Raw genomic sequence first — 13,226 nt, forward strand, 5'->3', positions numbered from 1 at the left:
TGAGTGCCGTGGCATCAGCAGGCCTGTCTTGTGAAAGTGAAGTGCTGTCACTGTATAATCGCTGGTGGAGGCAGTAGCTTATAGTCTTTAACCAGAAGTATTTACATCTATCACTTGTTTCCTCTTAAAATGCCCCCCTAGGTCGTGATGAAGAGAAGGTCAAGTACATTAAGAGGTATCTGCAGGCTGTAAGAATGTTTCGGGATTTCAATGACTCCTCCCAGGACCCGGACTTTGCCCAGGTATGAGAGCGCCTTCACAGACTTGTGTTTCCTCTTCCTGAGGCATGATTTTAGTGCTGCGTGGTTTTTCTTGGGGGATGTACTTGTAGAAAATTAGTAGAGGAGCTTGGGGAAGGACTTCACCAGAAGGACTGAAGGCTAAACTCATCCTTATTAAAGAATAGTGGCCCAGTGCACAAATTCGTGCACATTGAAAGGAAATTAATTAGAAGAAATATTTTAACATCGCTCTTCGCCCTTTATCATGTCAATCAAGCCAAATTCACGATTGACGATGACAGATGGAAACACACGTGCAATAGGCGGCAGCAAGAGATTTATATGTATCGTGATGCGCGAGTCAACTTAGCCTTTTATAGATATAGAGTAAACTTGCTTAATTAGACCTGCTTTCTGATTTAGCTAAGCTTTTTCCAGCCCAGTGAAGCACCCCAACTTCCCTTTCAGGTAATTGTCAGCAACACAGCAGTAAATATCAACATGAAGCAGATTATTATTGTAAATCACACAGGGAGAACAAGGGGTAAAATATTTAACTGCAGCAGTGTTTGACTATATTCTGCACAGTGAGAAAACCTGAAGTCATTTTCAAGGTCCACCATTTCTTACTTCTTTTCAGTCAGGTCAAGTTTCTAAACTTCCTAAATCTCCATTTTCTGGCTAATGAAAAGAAAATAGGATTCTATTGAGTCTCCTATCTACCTACTCCAGGACTTCTGTGAGGATCAAATGAGATGAGGCACGGGAAAACGCTTCACAGACCTTTGGTTACAGTGTAAAATGTTTCCACCTGGCTGTAAAACAAGTCGTGTTTCTGGGCTGAAGAAACTCCAAGGAGGCTAGTCGCTAGGGAGAGGAAGCCAGGCATTGCTATGTGACATCATTACCCAGACGGACACTTAGCATATTAGCCTTTAATATAGGTAGATGGGAAAGAAAGGGAGGTGTGAACAGGTCAACTAGTTCTGATTTATCCAATGACTAAGCCTTCATTCATTTCCTAGGGTGCTAACTGAATCCACACTTTTCTCAGCAGCCAGGAGCAGAGGGCACAGTAGGTGGGGCCCTCATTTTCCTTCATATGACACTGAGGGAAGGAAGTGCTGCATTAGACTAGGGCCCACTTCCTGGCATTGATGACTTGATGGCTGCATCCCTCCCAAATCATCTTCGAAAAGTATAATGGGTTATGTATCATTTCAATAGAAAACCCATCCCAGATCAACTTAAAATAAAAAGGATGTAGGAGCTGCTTTTCAACGATGGCTGGCTGGAAGACACTGGGCAGCAGCCACATGCCCACCCTGCTCTTCCTGAGAGCAGCACAGCTGCCTGCTGTCCCACGCTGCCTACGTGACCACCTTCATCTTTGGAGATTCGTCCCTTAGGCGTTAAAACGAACACTGACCTCCTTGGCTTTGAATGTGGTGGTGTAGTTGGTTTTTATTATTGCAGTGCTTTGAGATGTCTGACATGGCTTATGTTGTTTCTGTGTGGGTATAACATCAGTTCCACGTTTCCTTTCCTTCCGGGGCGGCAGGTGGTGGAATTAGATTTGAAAACGGTAGTGCCTTGCTGCAGTGGACCCAAGCGGCCTCAGGACAAAGTCGCCGTGTCCGACATGAGAAAGGACTTTGAGAGCTGCCTCGGAGCCAAGGTCAGTGCCGGGAGCAGGTGGAGGCCCTCCCCAACCCGGCCCGCCCCACGCTCGCTCACCTAGTGCCAGGCTTCAGAACACCCCATTCTGAGATGACTCCTCCAGGAGCCTGGCTGGGTGGGGGGAGGGGGTGTCTTCTCCATCCTGACGTCCTCAATGCCTCCCCACCAGCCAGGAGCCAAGCAGCCTCCTGAGAGCACTTGGCCGTGTGTAAGCATGATCCAGCCCACCTTTTAGAGCATATCTGCTTTCACATGCCGCTCCCCACATCCTTCCCTCTACTCGCCACGCTTGGCTGGCCCTTGTGCTGCTGTTCATTCCGTTCCCTGCTCGCTAGGCGGCCTCCGGCTCAGAGCAGACAGGCATCTCTCCTTCTTTGGAAGCTTCATGCACTTGCTTGGCTGAATCTGACCCAAATGGCCCCTTTTTCTAAATTTCCATCTGGTTAGAATCCGTGACCTCATTAAACTATAATAATGCCATTGAATTCTACGGAGATTAACTTTAAACTAAATTTGTAGTTTTAACATTTCCGGTCTTTAGGTACAAAGGAAGTAATTGCTAATTTCAAAACAAGAGTAAGATTTAGAATTATGGCTGCTGATTGTAAAGATTTTAAAAGACTAAAGAAAACTTCAATTTTACTGTAGCATTTTGGATTTTGTTGGCCAAGATATTTATGTGTTGTTAAGAATTGCCCTTTAATGTTACAGTTCCCAAAGTATTTCTTCATCTTTTAAAGTGATAAGTTTTGAAAAAAAATATCTTTTTCTTTTTTCTTCCTGTAGCAAGGGTTTAAAGGGTTCCAGGTTGCTCCGGACCATCTTAACGACCGTAAGACGTTTATCTACAACAACAGCGAATTCACCCTCGCTCACGGCTCCGTGGTCATCGCCGCCATCACTAGCTGTACGAACACCAGCAATCCATCCGTGATGCTAGGGGCAGGTGTGTGCATTTGAAACCCTCCTCGTGGCCATGTGGAGGACATGAGGGTGGAAATCCCCCAAGACATGACCCAGGGGCTCAGCATGTGGTTCCCTGAACCTTGTCTTTCCCAGATGTAGGAATTTATGGGCCCAGAAATGTTTACACAATAAATAGCGTCCAAAGCAAAGTACTTAAAGTAGGACAAATAATGCATAACCGTGGTTAGAATAAACCAGAAAATAAGTAGAAGAAAGGCAAAGGAAGATGAATTTCTGGCAAAGCCCAGAACTTAGGTCAGACTTTAGAAGAAAAAACTAATTTCCCATCCCAGGTGGTTCTCTGTAGCACCCCTGCTGGGCCCTTTTGTTCGGTGGAATTCAGGCTTAGATTTGTTGTCACGCGCACCTGAGGTAGGGCACAGGCCTTGTCTGCAGTTCTGATTAAGTAGCTAACATTTGCATACAGACTTTTGCTACTATAAGGTCTCTTTAAGTTTCCACATTTCTGAGCATCCCCCACAGTTCCTCTTGAGCTGCATGTCATAGATGATGGAGTTACAACAGCCCTTTCCCTACGAGCTGGACGGTGCACAGGAAAACCAAGGAGTCAGCTGCTGCCAGCTAAGCTGGTTTTTTCTGGCACAGACCAGGTTCCTTAAGAGCAGTCACCAGCGTGTCTGTAGCTTTCTGTGTCTCTACACCCCCTCTCCTCATTTCTTTCTGCCTCTGTGATACAGCCTCAGACAGAGCTCCCCAGGGCCCAGGGCCCCTGCAATGGGCTGTGTTTGTGGAAGTCTTGTGGCCCACGAGCTCCTGATCTTCCACTTTAAGACATTTTTACATCTAGACGGACTGTATTCCTCACCAGCCAGTGCACCATTCAGATGCTTTAAGAAGGGGCCCTTCCGATTAGAATTTTCATCCAAATAAAACATAGTTAGATTGCTCTCCCTCCCCAAATTAAAAACTCATTCTGTAACATATCCCTAAACAGTTTATCTCTTAAAATACACACGCACACACACGCACATCTCTTTCTTCACTTTCGTGGCCGCTTTTGAGTGTACTGCACACCTGTGAGGGACTTGGGCCAGTGAGCTTTGTGTTTCTAATCAGCAGCAGAAATAGCAGAAAGTGCCCACATGAACGGGGCTTGGTCTGGCAGGGGCCGGGAATGCAGACTGAAGAGCCAGTGTCTTTCTTGACTGCCCCTGGTACCTAGAGTAGGCGGCCACCCACCGTGTGCCTGTGTTTACCATCCGCAGGCTTGTTAGCCAAGAAAGCCGTGGACGCCGGCCTGACCGTGAAGCCTTACATCAAAACGAGCCTGTCTCCTGGGAGCGGGGTGGTCACCTACTACCTGCGGGAGAGCGGAGTCATGCCTTACCTGTCTCAGCTGGGGTGAGGGAGAGTTCTTTTACGCCGTTGCCTTGTCGTATTGTCTTCCACATGTACCTTGCTGTGTCACCTGTAACAGATGTAAGCTCATCCGATGGTATTTTGTCAGATAGTGAGTGACCTTTAACCCTCACATTCTCGCGGAGTAGGACCCTCAATTGCACTAGTTGTTCATCATACGAGGGTGCCCGTGAAGGGCAGCGCAGGGCACGGATCCAGCCTGTGGTTGGGTGCCGCTCCCTCCCGGTGCCGGGGGCCAGCGCTGGCTCTGCACCGAGAGCTGCCCTTTGGTGTGAGCATTCTCACCCTGGCTAAGATGTTCTCATTCCTCAGGTACTTTAGTTATTTGTTTCCAGACACAGTTTCCCCAGCTTCCCCATTATTCCTAATTCGGATGACAGAGGTTTTATTCCTGTGCATCATAATAGTCAGAAACCCTTAGGAATATATGATAAAAATAGTGAATAGAGACAATAAGTGGCATATCCAATTTTAACTTTCACTTAGACTTATTTTTATAATTTGCTCAAAAAGGAGTCTAATGGAATGATCTAGAATGGATGAATGATGTATCAGAATGCTCCGGGAGTGAACGCTTTAAAGGAACGGCGCTGTCCCAGGCTCATTTCATGCGCTGCTCTCCTCTTGAAGGCAGCGCTCTCGGGGGCTATTCCAGCAGAGGGCGCTCTGAGCATTCCGTCTTGTGCTTCTAGGTTTGATGTCGTGGGCTATGGGTGCATGACCTGCATTGGCAACAGCGGGCCCTTGCCTGAGCCTGTGGTGGAAGCCATCACGCAGGTAATCCCAGGGGCCTATGGGTCTTCAGAGCTGTGGCCTCTTCTCATACGATGTGTGACCAAAACACTGGTTAATTTCAAAGAAGGTTTAGGGAAGCAGGGGCTGTGATTAGATGTATGGCCCTTGAAGTCAAACTAAACTTCCTGTTAGATAACCTGGGGCAGGTCAATGAACCTCTCTCCACCGGAGTGGCCACGACTGTAACTGGAGGTGATAAATAGTACCTGTTCCAGAGCCTGTGAGCACTGAGATGAGAATGGACATCAAGTGGGAATGAATGCAAGTTCTGACTCCAGAGGGCTCCAGATTGTTTCATCTGAAAACTGGTTCCAAGTCTGAGCAGTCTTCCCCCACATGAACCTAAACTGACTTGCATTGGCTTAGGTTTTGTCCCATAAATTCTGTAGCGTTGACAAATACTATTAGGTTTGCTTTGCATGAACTACAGAATCCATGTAAGTCAGCGTGGCTGCCTGTAGCTTTCAACGTTTAGTCATCCCCACCTGTTCTTAGGCCCCGGGCAGCAAAATAGGATGTTGCCTCTGACCTACCTGGCATCTCCTCATGAGCAGAAACCAGTGACCATGTCTCCCTGTGTCTTTTGACACAGATGGTCTCCCCCAGGGACACCCCTGTGTGCTCTCCTATAGGGGCGAGGACCAGTGCAAGGGAAGCTTAGAGAGCTACGTCCTGGTGACGGGAAAACTCAGCCAATGGCCTAAAACGAGCCGCCGGAGCGATCTCGTTTCCTATGACCGGATTCCTCTCTCGCCTCTCACAGGGAGACCTTGTCGCTGTCGGAGTCCTCTCGGGGAACAGGAATTTTGAAGGTCGAGTCCACCCCAATACCCGGGCCAACTACTTAGCCTCTCCGCCCTTGGTGATAGCGTATGCAATTGCTGGGACCATCAAGATCGACTTTGAGAAAGAGCCACTGGGTAAGACTTTGTTTCTGGGGTTATAACCCCCCCCGCCCAATGAATTTGAAAATGTAAGTGAAAGAGAACTAGTGCTTTCCTTAATAAATAATGAAGCCTAGAACGTCCAGAGGTAAGATGAAAAGGGAGGAGAGTCTTTTCTCTATTCCTCAATACACAGCCAGACGTAACTGAAAGAAATAAGGATTTCCGTAAGAGCACGGGATGACAGAAAAGAAGTAAGTACAGAGAGGAATAGAGAGCTTGCTCTTCTGACAGCTTCTCCAGTTCCCTTTTCCGTCTCCTGCTTTAACCTAATGACAGGCATTGCTTAAATACGCCCTCTGTGGCAACACCTTCAGGTAGTGTAACCTCCCCAAATTCAGAGAAAAGGATGCTTTGTCCCCTTACCTCTGGTTTTCTTGCTTCCTATCCCCTCCTCAATTCACTCTAAGCAAATTAGATTATATGAAAACAACGCCCTTTCAATTCGCCTCTAGGAAATTATAACTTAGACCTACAGGTGGGACTCATTATGTGTATTCCATATTTGCAAACTTGCCTGTTCACTAAAATGTACTTTACCCCCCAAGTCAGTGCTCATCATGCTTCTGAGGTCATTCACAGGCACGCATAGAGCGGGGAAACCGAGTCATGCCAGGCACACCTTCTCAGCTGCAGTCACGCGAGGCAGCCCCCTGCCTTCTTATCTCAGCTGTCACCCTAGCTGTCGCCCTGTAAATGAGTGACCTGTTCATGGGCCACTCGTGCCGGGGTGTTTGATTGTTGTGCTGCTTGCAAGTGATGCCACTGTTTCAGACGGCCCCCCAGGAGAGTGCAGAGTGCTGTCCGGTGTCCCTAAGCCCAGGGAGCCTGTGAGGTGTCTCGTGCTAAGTAGGCTTCCTCAGGCACGGGTCATCGTGCCGTTGGCAGGGAGTTCAATGTTAATGCATCAACAACATGTGTTAACTAAGGCGTCTGTAAACGAAACACATAAAGCCAGGCTATATACTGATCAGCTGACCGAAATGTTGTGGCCAGAGGCTCCGACACCTGCCCTGTGTTTCCTCAGGGCGTGATTTGGGATTCACCCTGCAGTGTCAGCATGGACTCGATGGATATAACTACCGCCAAGAACAAGACTTGACTGTATGGAGTAAAGAAAAAAGGTGTTAAATGAAGTTTTCTCATTAATAAACATTTCTCCCCCAGGGGTAAATGCAAAGGGACAGCAGGTATTTCTGAAGGATATCTGGCCAACGAGAGAGGAGATCCAGGCGGTGGAGCGTCAGTACGTCATCCCTGGGATGTTCAAGGAGGTCTACCAGAAAATAGAGGTGAGGGCCCGCCCGCCCCATTCCGCCCAGAGAATCTGAGGGCCAGCTGCTCCTTAGTGTCAGCTCTGCAGACCTGGAGGCTAATGGGGGCGGAACCGGTTCATAACTCCCTCTTCAGAGAATAGGGCAGTGGCTCTCAGTCATTTTTCTCCGTGACTCACAGTTTTACAAACCCCACGCCCCCCAGATGTTCCATATGTAGACAGGTGGGCGGGAAGAAAGGCCTCAGGTTGTGTGTGGTTCCCAGCCAGCTCTCCATCACTCTCCCCTTCTCAGACCCCTGGGCTGTGGCGTCCCTGTGGGTGAGGACCCTCCCCCAGGTGTCACCGAGGGGGAGTCGGTTGGGGGAGCGCACCTCTCGCAATTATTTGGATGCTTAAGAATAAATAAATAAGCAAACAAGTAAATAAAAGCCACTCAGTAGAAAGCACCAAACTGCTTCAATAAATAAAACTTTTTGAGCATTTTACAATTAGGGATAAAATGTATGGGCTTAGTATTATTTGTTGAGACCCTTGGATGTTATTTCTTTCCCTGCTTTCTGTGTTCGGCTGACTCACAGCCTGCTGACAAGGGCTTGGGTTTGAAACCAAACCGAAGACTGTCTGGGGGGGGGGGGGGGGCGCTGTGCCCTCCTCCCAGCAGCCCTTGGGAAACGAATGGTCTGAGGGAGTTTGGTGGGCATTGCATTAAATGCACGCATTCAGAGGCTGCGCTAATGGACCTGTGGAGCGATTTCAAGCTAATTTGTATGCAAAGCAGCTGTGATTGGCTATCCAATGACCATGTGACCTGGAAGTCTACTTCCCCAAATCTTCAGAGAGTAAATGATTTCCCTTCAGAACAAATCTGGATTATTTTTTCTTAAGTTACATTTGTAAGTATGTGGATTAGTTATCTCTTGCTGTACAACAAATTACCCCGAAACTTAGTGGGTTAAAACAGCAAGCACTTATTATCTCACAGTCTGTGGGCCCAAGGGTGGCTTAACTGGGTGGCCTGGCTCCAGTCAGATGTCAGCTGGGGAGCTGCACTTGTAAGGGACCAGCGCCTCAGGGCTGCTGGGCCAGGGGCCTCAGTTCCTCATGACCATCAGCCACAGGCCTTGCTGGTGGTCTCCGCACAGCTCACATGGCAGCTCATACCATCAGGGCAAGTGAAAAAGCAAGAGAGGCGGTGGGACATAGAAGGCAGAGTCTCTGTATAACCTAACCTTGGAAATGAGCCACTAAGTTCAGCCCACACTCAGCAGGAGGGGCTCCCTTTAGGGTGTGAATCCAGGGGTGGGGCCAGCTGGGGCCCTTGAGGGCTGCCTGTTGTAGTGCATGTGTATTGTTAAGTTACTTAGCGTGGCGCTGTCTTAGTATAAAGGAATTCTTTTGTATGACTAGAATAAGAATGGTTTTTATTGTACTCGTAGCTCAAATATGTGTTATGTGTTTATGTGTTAAATTTTCCTTGTAATAGAATGTAGTTGGATTGGCCTTTTTTTTTCTTTTTTTCTAAAGACTGTGAATGAAAGCTGGAATGCCTTAGCAGCCCCATCAGATACGCTGTATTACTGGAATCCCAAATCTACATACATTAAGTCACCACCATTCTTTGAAAACCTGGTATGACTTTTTATTTTTAACAAACTGAATTCTTCGAAAGGTTTCTTTCCTTATAACATCTACTTTATTACCCCATACCCTTGTTTTCACCACCTATTTCATTCAAACCTCCACAAACCCAAGCAAATGCCACTAGGGAGGCAGGGTTAGGGGAGTCTGGGAGGTTGGCTGGAGTGAGACCTCAGTTTCTCTGTCAGGGCTTGTGTGTGGCTGTGTAGAGACACCTGGGGATCAGATGCCACCTGGGCGTGGTCTCAGTGAAGTCTGAGGGCTGTTCCAGAGAGCATGCAGGGCCTGCCATCTTTACCCCTGAGACCCACTCAGACAGGGGAACGCTTCCCCAAAACTGCTGGTCAAGGAGTCCTTGCTGCCCAGGGTGGGTCCTCTGGGAGGGGATGGGATAGAAGTCAGCGTTCTCTGCATGTGGAGAAAGAGAATGCCATTTGCAGCTGCATCCCTGTTGCTTTGGAGGGGACAGGGCCATTACTTTCCTAAGCACCCCTGATAAAACTGAAAAGAAAAGAAGAAAAAAAACCACCCTAGAATTTCCTGTGCACTGATTGGGGCTGTCACCTGGTTCAGTCCACAGAGCACCACCGTTGAGACTTCCCTTGTGACTTGTTGGAGGAAACCTGGGCCAACCCTACTTGTTGTGTTCTTTTTTTTTTTTTTTTAATATATTTCTATTGATTTTTAGGGAGAGAGGAAGGAGAGATAAAAATATCAATGAGAGAGAATCATTGATCGGCTGCCTCCTGCACACCCCCCACCAGGGATCAAGCACAAAACCCCGCGCATGTGCCCTGACCGGGAATTGAACCAGCTTCCCCTTGGTGCATGGGGCCACACTGGCTGGGCTGACTTGTTGTGTTCTTTGCTAGACTTTGGAGCTGCAGCCCGCTAAATCTATTGTGGATGCCTACGTACTGCTAAATTTGGGAGATTCGGTAACAACTGACCATATCTCTCCGGCTGGAAACATTGCCAGAAACAGCCCTGCTGCTCGCTACTTGACTAACAGAGGGTAAGTGTGAGTGAGGTGCGGGCTGAGGACCGACTGAGGGCAGCGGGAGTGACCAGGCCAGCATTGCTCTTCCGCCTGGTCCCGTTGGAAGCAGACTGTGGCTCTTCACCGAACCCTGGTGCTTGGAAACCAGTCAGTCTTTCTGTTTGCTGCTTTGAAGCTTCTGTGGGTGAATCCATCATCACGTGAGCCCTGTCAGGGGAAGGGGGGACATTCTTTGAGCAAGTGTTGTATGAATTCAGCTCAACTATCATTTCTGCCCCCGGCTTGCCAAGTAAATAAAGCACAAGGGTCTGCTTATAACCCGCGGCAGAGCCTGGCTGCATTGAACCGCTCAGCGGGAACATAATGTGAACTGCATTGCCGTTCCCGGTGGAGACACACTCTTTACAGAGAACTGTTTCTAGGCCTGGCAGTTCACGCACGCACTCAGCAGCCCTTCGGCCACGTACCGATTTGACAGGTGCTATACCAGCGTTATCTCTGTTAGCTAGCAGGCCCGGATTAGTCAACGTCAGTCCAGTCTCTCACTTTGCGTGAGAATCGTCTGGGGAGATAAAGACGCCTGGTTCCCACCCCCACCTCCCGAATCAGCTTCCTCTAGGTGGGGGCCCAGAGCCAATTCGAGGAGCAAAATCCAACACCTTATTTTGATTGGTGATTGTTGACCTCTTTTGAGACATGTACTCTTTAGGGCAGTGGTCGGCAAACTCATTAGTCCACAGAGCCAAATATCAACAGTACAACAATTGAAATTTCTTTTGAGAGCCAAATTTTTTAAACTTAAACTTCTTCTAACGCCACTTCTTCAAAATAGACTCGCCCAGGCCGTGGTATTTTTTGGAAGAGCCACATTCAAGAGGCCAAAGAGCCGCATGTGGCTCGCGAGCCGCGGTCTGCCAACCACTGCTTTAGGGAATTGAATAAAAGCAAATATAATACCTTCCCAGAAAAATGCACATATCATAACATTTGGGGTATAATTTTAGTTGCTCCTGAAACCCATTTATAGGTTCTCTCAATCCTCAATTAGGTCTAACCTTTAAATTGCATTAACACTCACACTCATTTCCTAGAATTTTAAGGAGCAGCCCAGTGGAGGGGTCACTGTGTTTGTGGTAAAATGTTGCCTCTGACGTTCTCACGTCCCCCTGACCAGGTTTTTCTCTGACCTCAGGGCCAGGAGGAATAGCTGTTCTGCCTCCTTGGCACTGCTCTCATTTTCATCTTATGAAAATGTAAATCCTAAATCCTATTGCCAGTTGTGTGTCTTCCCTTTCAGTTCAGTTCCTGATAACTGGGGGGACAAATCTGAACCCCCTTCTGGTTAGCTTATGGGACATAGTTTATGTTTCCCCCATTTTGGGCTCCACCTGACCCCTGACCAACTTACTTTGATTATTCGTCTTTACTTCTTTTTCTTACCCATTTATTTTTAAGCCTTGCCCAAGGCTATGTTTATCGATATTAGAGAGAGAGGAAAAATGGGAGAGAGAGATAGAAACATTGATGTGAGAGAGAAGCATCAATGGTTTGCCTCCCGGATGTGCCCGGATTGGGGATCGAACCCACGGCCCTTTGGTATACAGGACAACACTCCAACCAACCAAGCAACCTGGCCAGGGCTTTCTTACCCATTTTTCATGTTTTAATTTTTGTGAAACTTTATAGGCTTCCTTACTGAATAAATGAAATAAATACTCTTATTAGAGTTCCTCCTACTTTTTCTACCCAGATTTGTAAGACGGAGGTTGGCCTGGGATAATATTTAGTTCCACCTTTCCCCCCACAGAGTGGAGGTTGGGGATTGCACCCCCAGCTGCCTCAGTTGAGTCTGTGGGAACAGTTTGCTGCCTGGGAGGCATTCTTGGTAGAGGATAGGAATACCGAGGTTCCTGTTTCCCCTTTCTTGGTGTAAGCGAAGGCCATCTTCACCCATTCTCTGACGGCTCCCCTCCCTCTCGCCTTGGCAGCCTGACTCCGCGGGAATTCAACTCCTACGGCTCCCGCCGGGGCAACGATGCCATCATGGCCCGGGGCACATTTGCCAACATTCGCTTACTAAACAAATTTTTGAACAAGCAGGCACCGCAGACGATACACCTGCCTTCTGGAGAAGTGGTGAGTATGGTGCCCTCGTCTGGCCCTGGCTGATTGGGTGTCTACCCAGTCACTTTCCTTCGATCTTAGCTCCTTCCCTGCCCTCTCCCCCTCCCCCCCCACCTCTGGCTTCCTGCGGTCTCGCCAGGTGTCCATGTGGAGTTCATCAGTGATGGGGTCACCCTTTAACCTGGGAACCTCCTCGTCCTGCTCAGAGGGTCTGCCTTTGGCTTAACCAAATCTGCTTTCCTGGAGTTGAGCTTTCAGAGCCTCTGGTTGAAATGCTCCGAGTTGAGAGTGTTGGAGGGGAAATTCAGGTTAAGGTAGAGGGTGTTTATCCAGAAGTGCTGTTTTAGGGCTGTATTGGCATTTCATTGAGTTCACCATCCCAGGAGGAAAGAAGGAATGTGGAGGCCTACAGGGTCCTACAGGGAACCCGTGTGTGGACCTGTGACGGTGGAATTGTCTGCTGGGAGGCATGAGAGAGGCCGGGAAAGCCGCCCTTTGAGTCGGACAAGCCCGGGTTCAAGTCCCAGCTCCACCTCAGACCAGCTGTGGAACTCACAGCAGTGCGTGTCCCTGAGCCTGAGCGTTCCTACCTGTGAAGCAGAAATACTGTGCTGTCTCCCTCGGCAGGCTCTGAGGCTGAGACGTAAACGGAGGGGCATGTGAAACAGCTAGTCTGGTGTGTAGTCCGCAGTGTCACTTCCCTTCCCAGGGAATGTGGCGAAGCTGCTGGAAACGGGCTAGGCCACTTGAGAAATAACCTTCCCAGCCTATTTTAAAGCAATAACAGCTAATATTTATGTAGAACTTACTATGTATCAGGTACTGTTCTAAGCTGTTTGCATGCATTGTCTAATTTAATACTCGTAACAACACTTAGAAGCGGGTACCGTAGTTACCCACATTTTAAGTTGGGAACCCATGGCATCCAGAGCTCATATATCCCTCAGGCCACAAGTACAGAAACTGAGTTTAAACCCAGGGAGTCTGGCTTCGAAGCCAGTGCTGTTTACCACCATGCCCCCTGCCTCACCTGCAGCTGATTGTGTTTTTGTAAAGTCTCTTCATAGACAGTCACTGGTCACCAGGACCAGCACAGAGCCAGTGCCCAGGAATGTTCAGTGGATCAGGGATAATGCGCAAACTATTAGATGAAAAAGATACAGTTAAATGGAGGGATGCGCAAGAGACCGAGGGGAGGCCTT

The 13,226-nt window shown here is 48.3% G+C and overlaps 1 protein-coding gene across 1 annotated transcript in view; it reads left to right on the plus strand.

Moving 5' to 3' along the window:
• Positions 1-13,226, plus strand: part of ACO1 (aconitase 1) — a 68,439-nt gene that overhangs the window by 47,025 nt on the left and 8,188 nt on the right. The window contains exons 9-18 of the mRNA XM_079791177.1: positions 142-242; positions 1,783-1,899; positions 2,688-2,847; positions 4,094-4,229; positions 4,940-5,024; positions 5,806-5,962; positions 7,154-7,278; positions 8,787-8,891; positions 9,773-9,915; positions 11,889-12,036. Coding sequence (XP_079647303.1) covers positions 142-242; positions 1,783-1,899; positions 2,688-2,847; positions 4,094-4,229; positions 4,940-5,024; positions 5,806-5,962; positions 7,154-7,278; positions 8,787-8,891; positions 9,773-9,915; positions 11,889-12,036 — 1,277 coding nt within the window. The remainder of the gene's footprint in view (positions 1-141; positions 243-1,782; positions 1,900-2,687; positions 2,848-4,093; positions 4,230-4,939; positions 5,025-5,805; positions 5,963-7,153; positions 7,279-8,786; positions 8,892-9,772; positions 9,916-11,888; positions 12,037-13,226) is intronic.

This window comes from Cnephaeus nilssonii, assembly GCF_951640355.1.
Source record: "Cnephaeus nilssonii genome assembly, chromosome: 14".
Lineage (NCBI taxonomy): Eukaryota > Metazoa > Chordata > Mammalia > Chiroptera > Vespertilionidae > Cnephaeus > Cnephaeus nilssonii.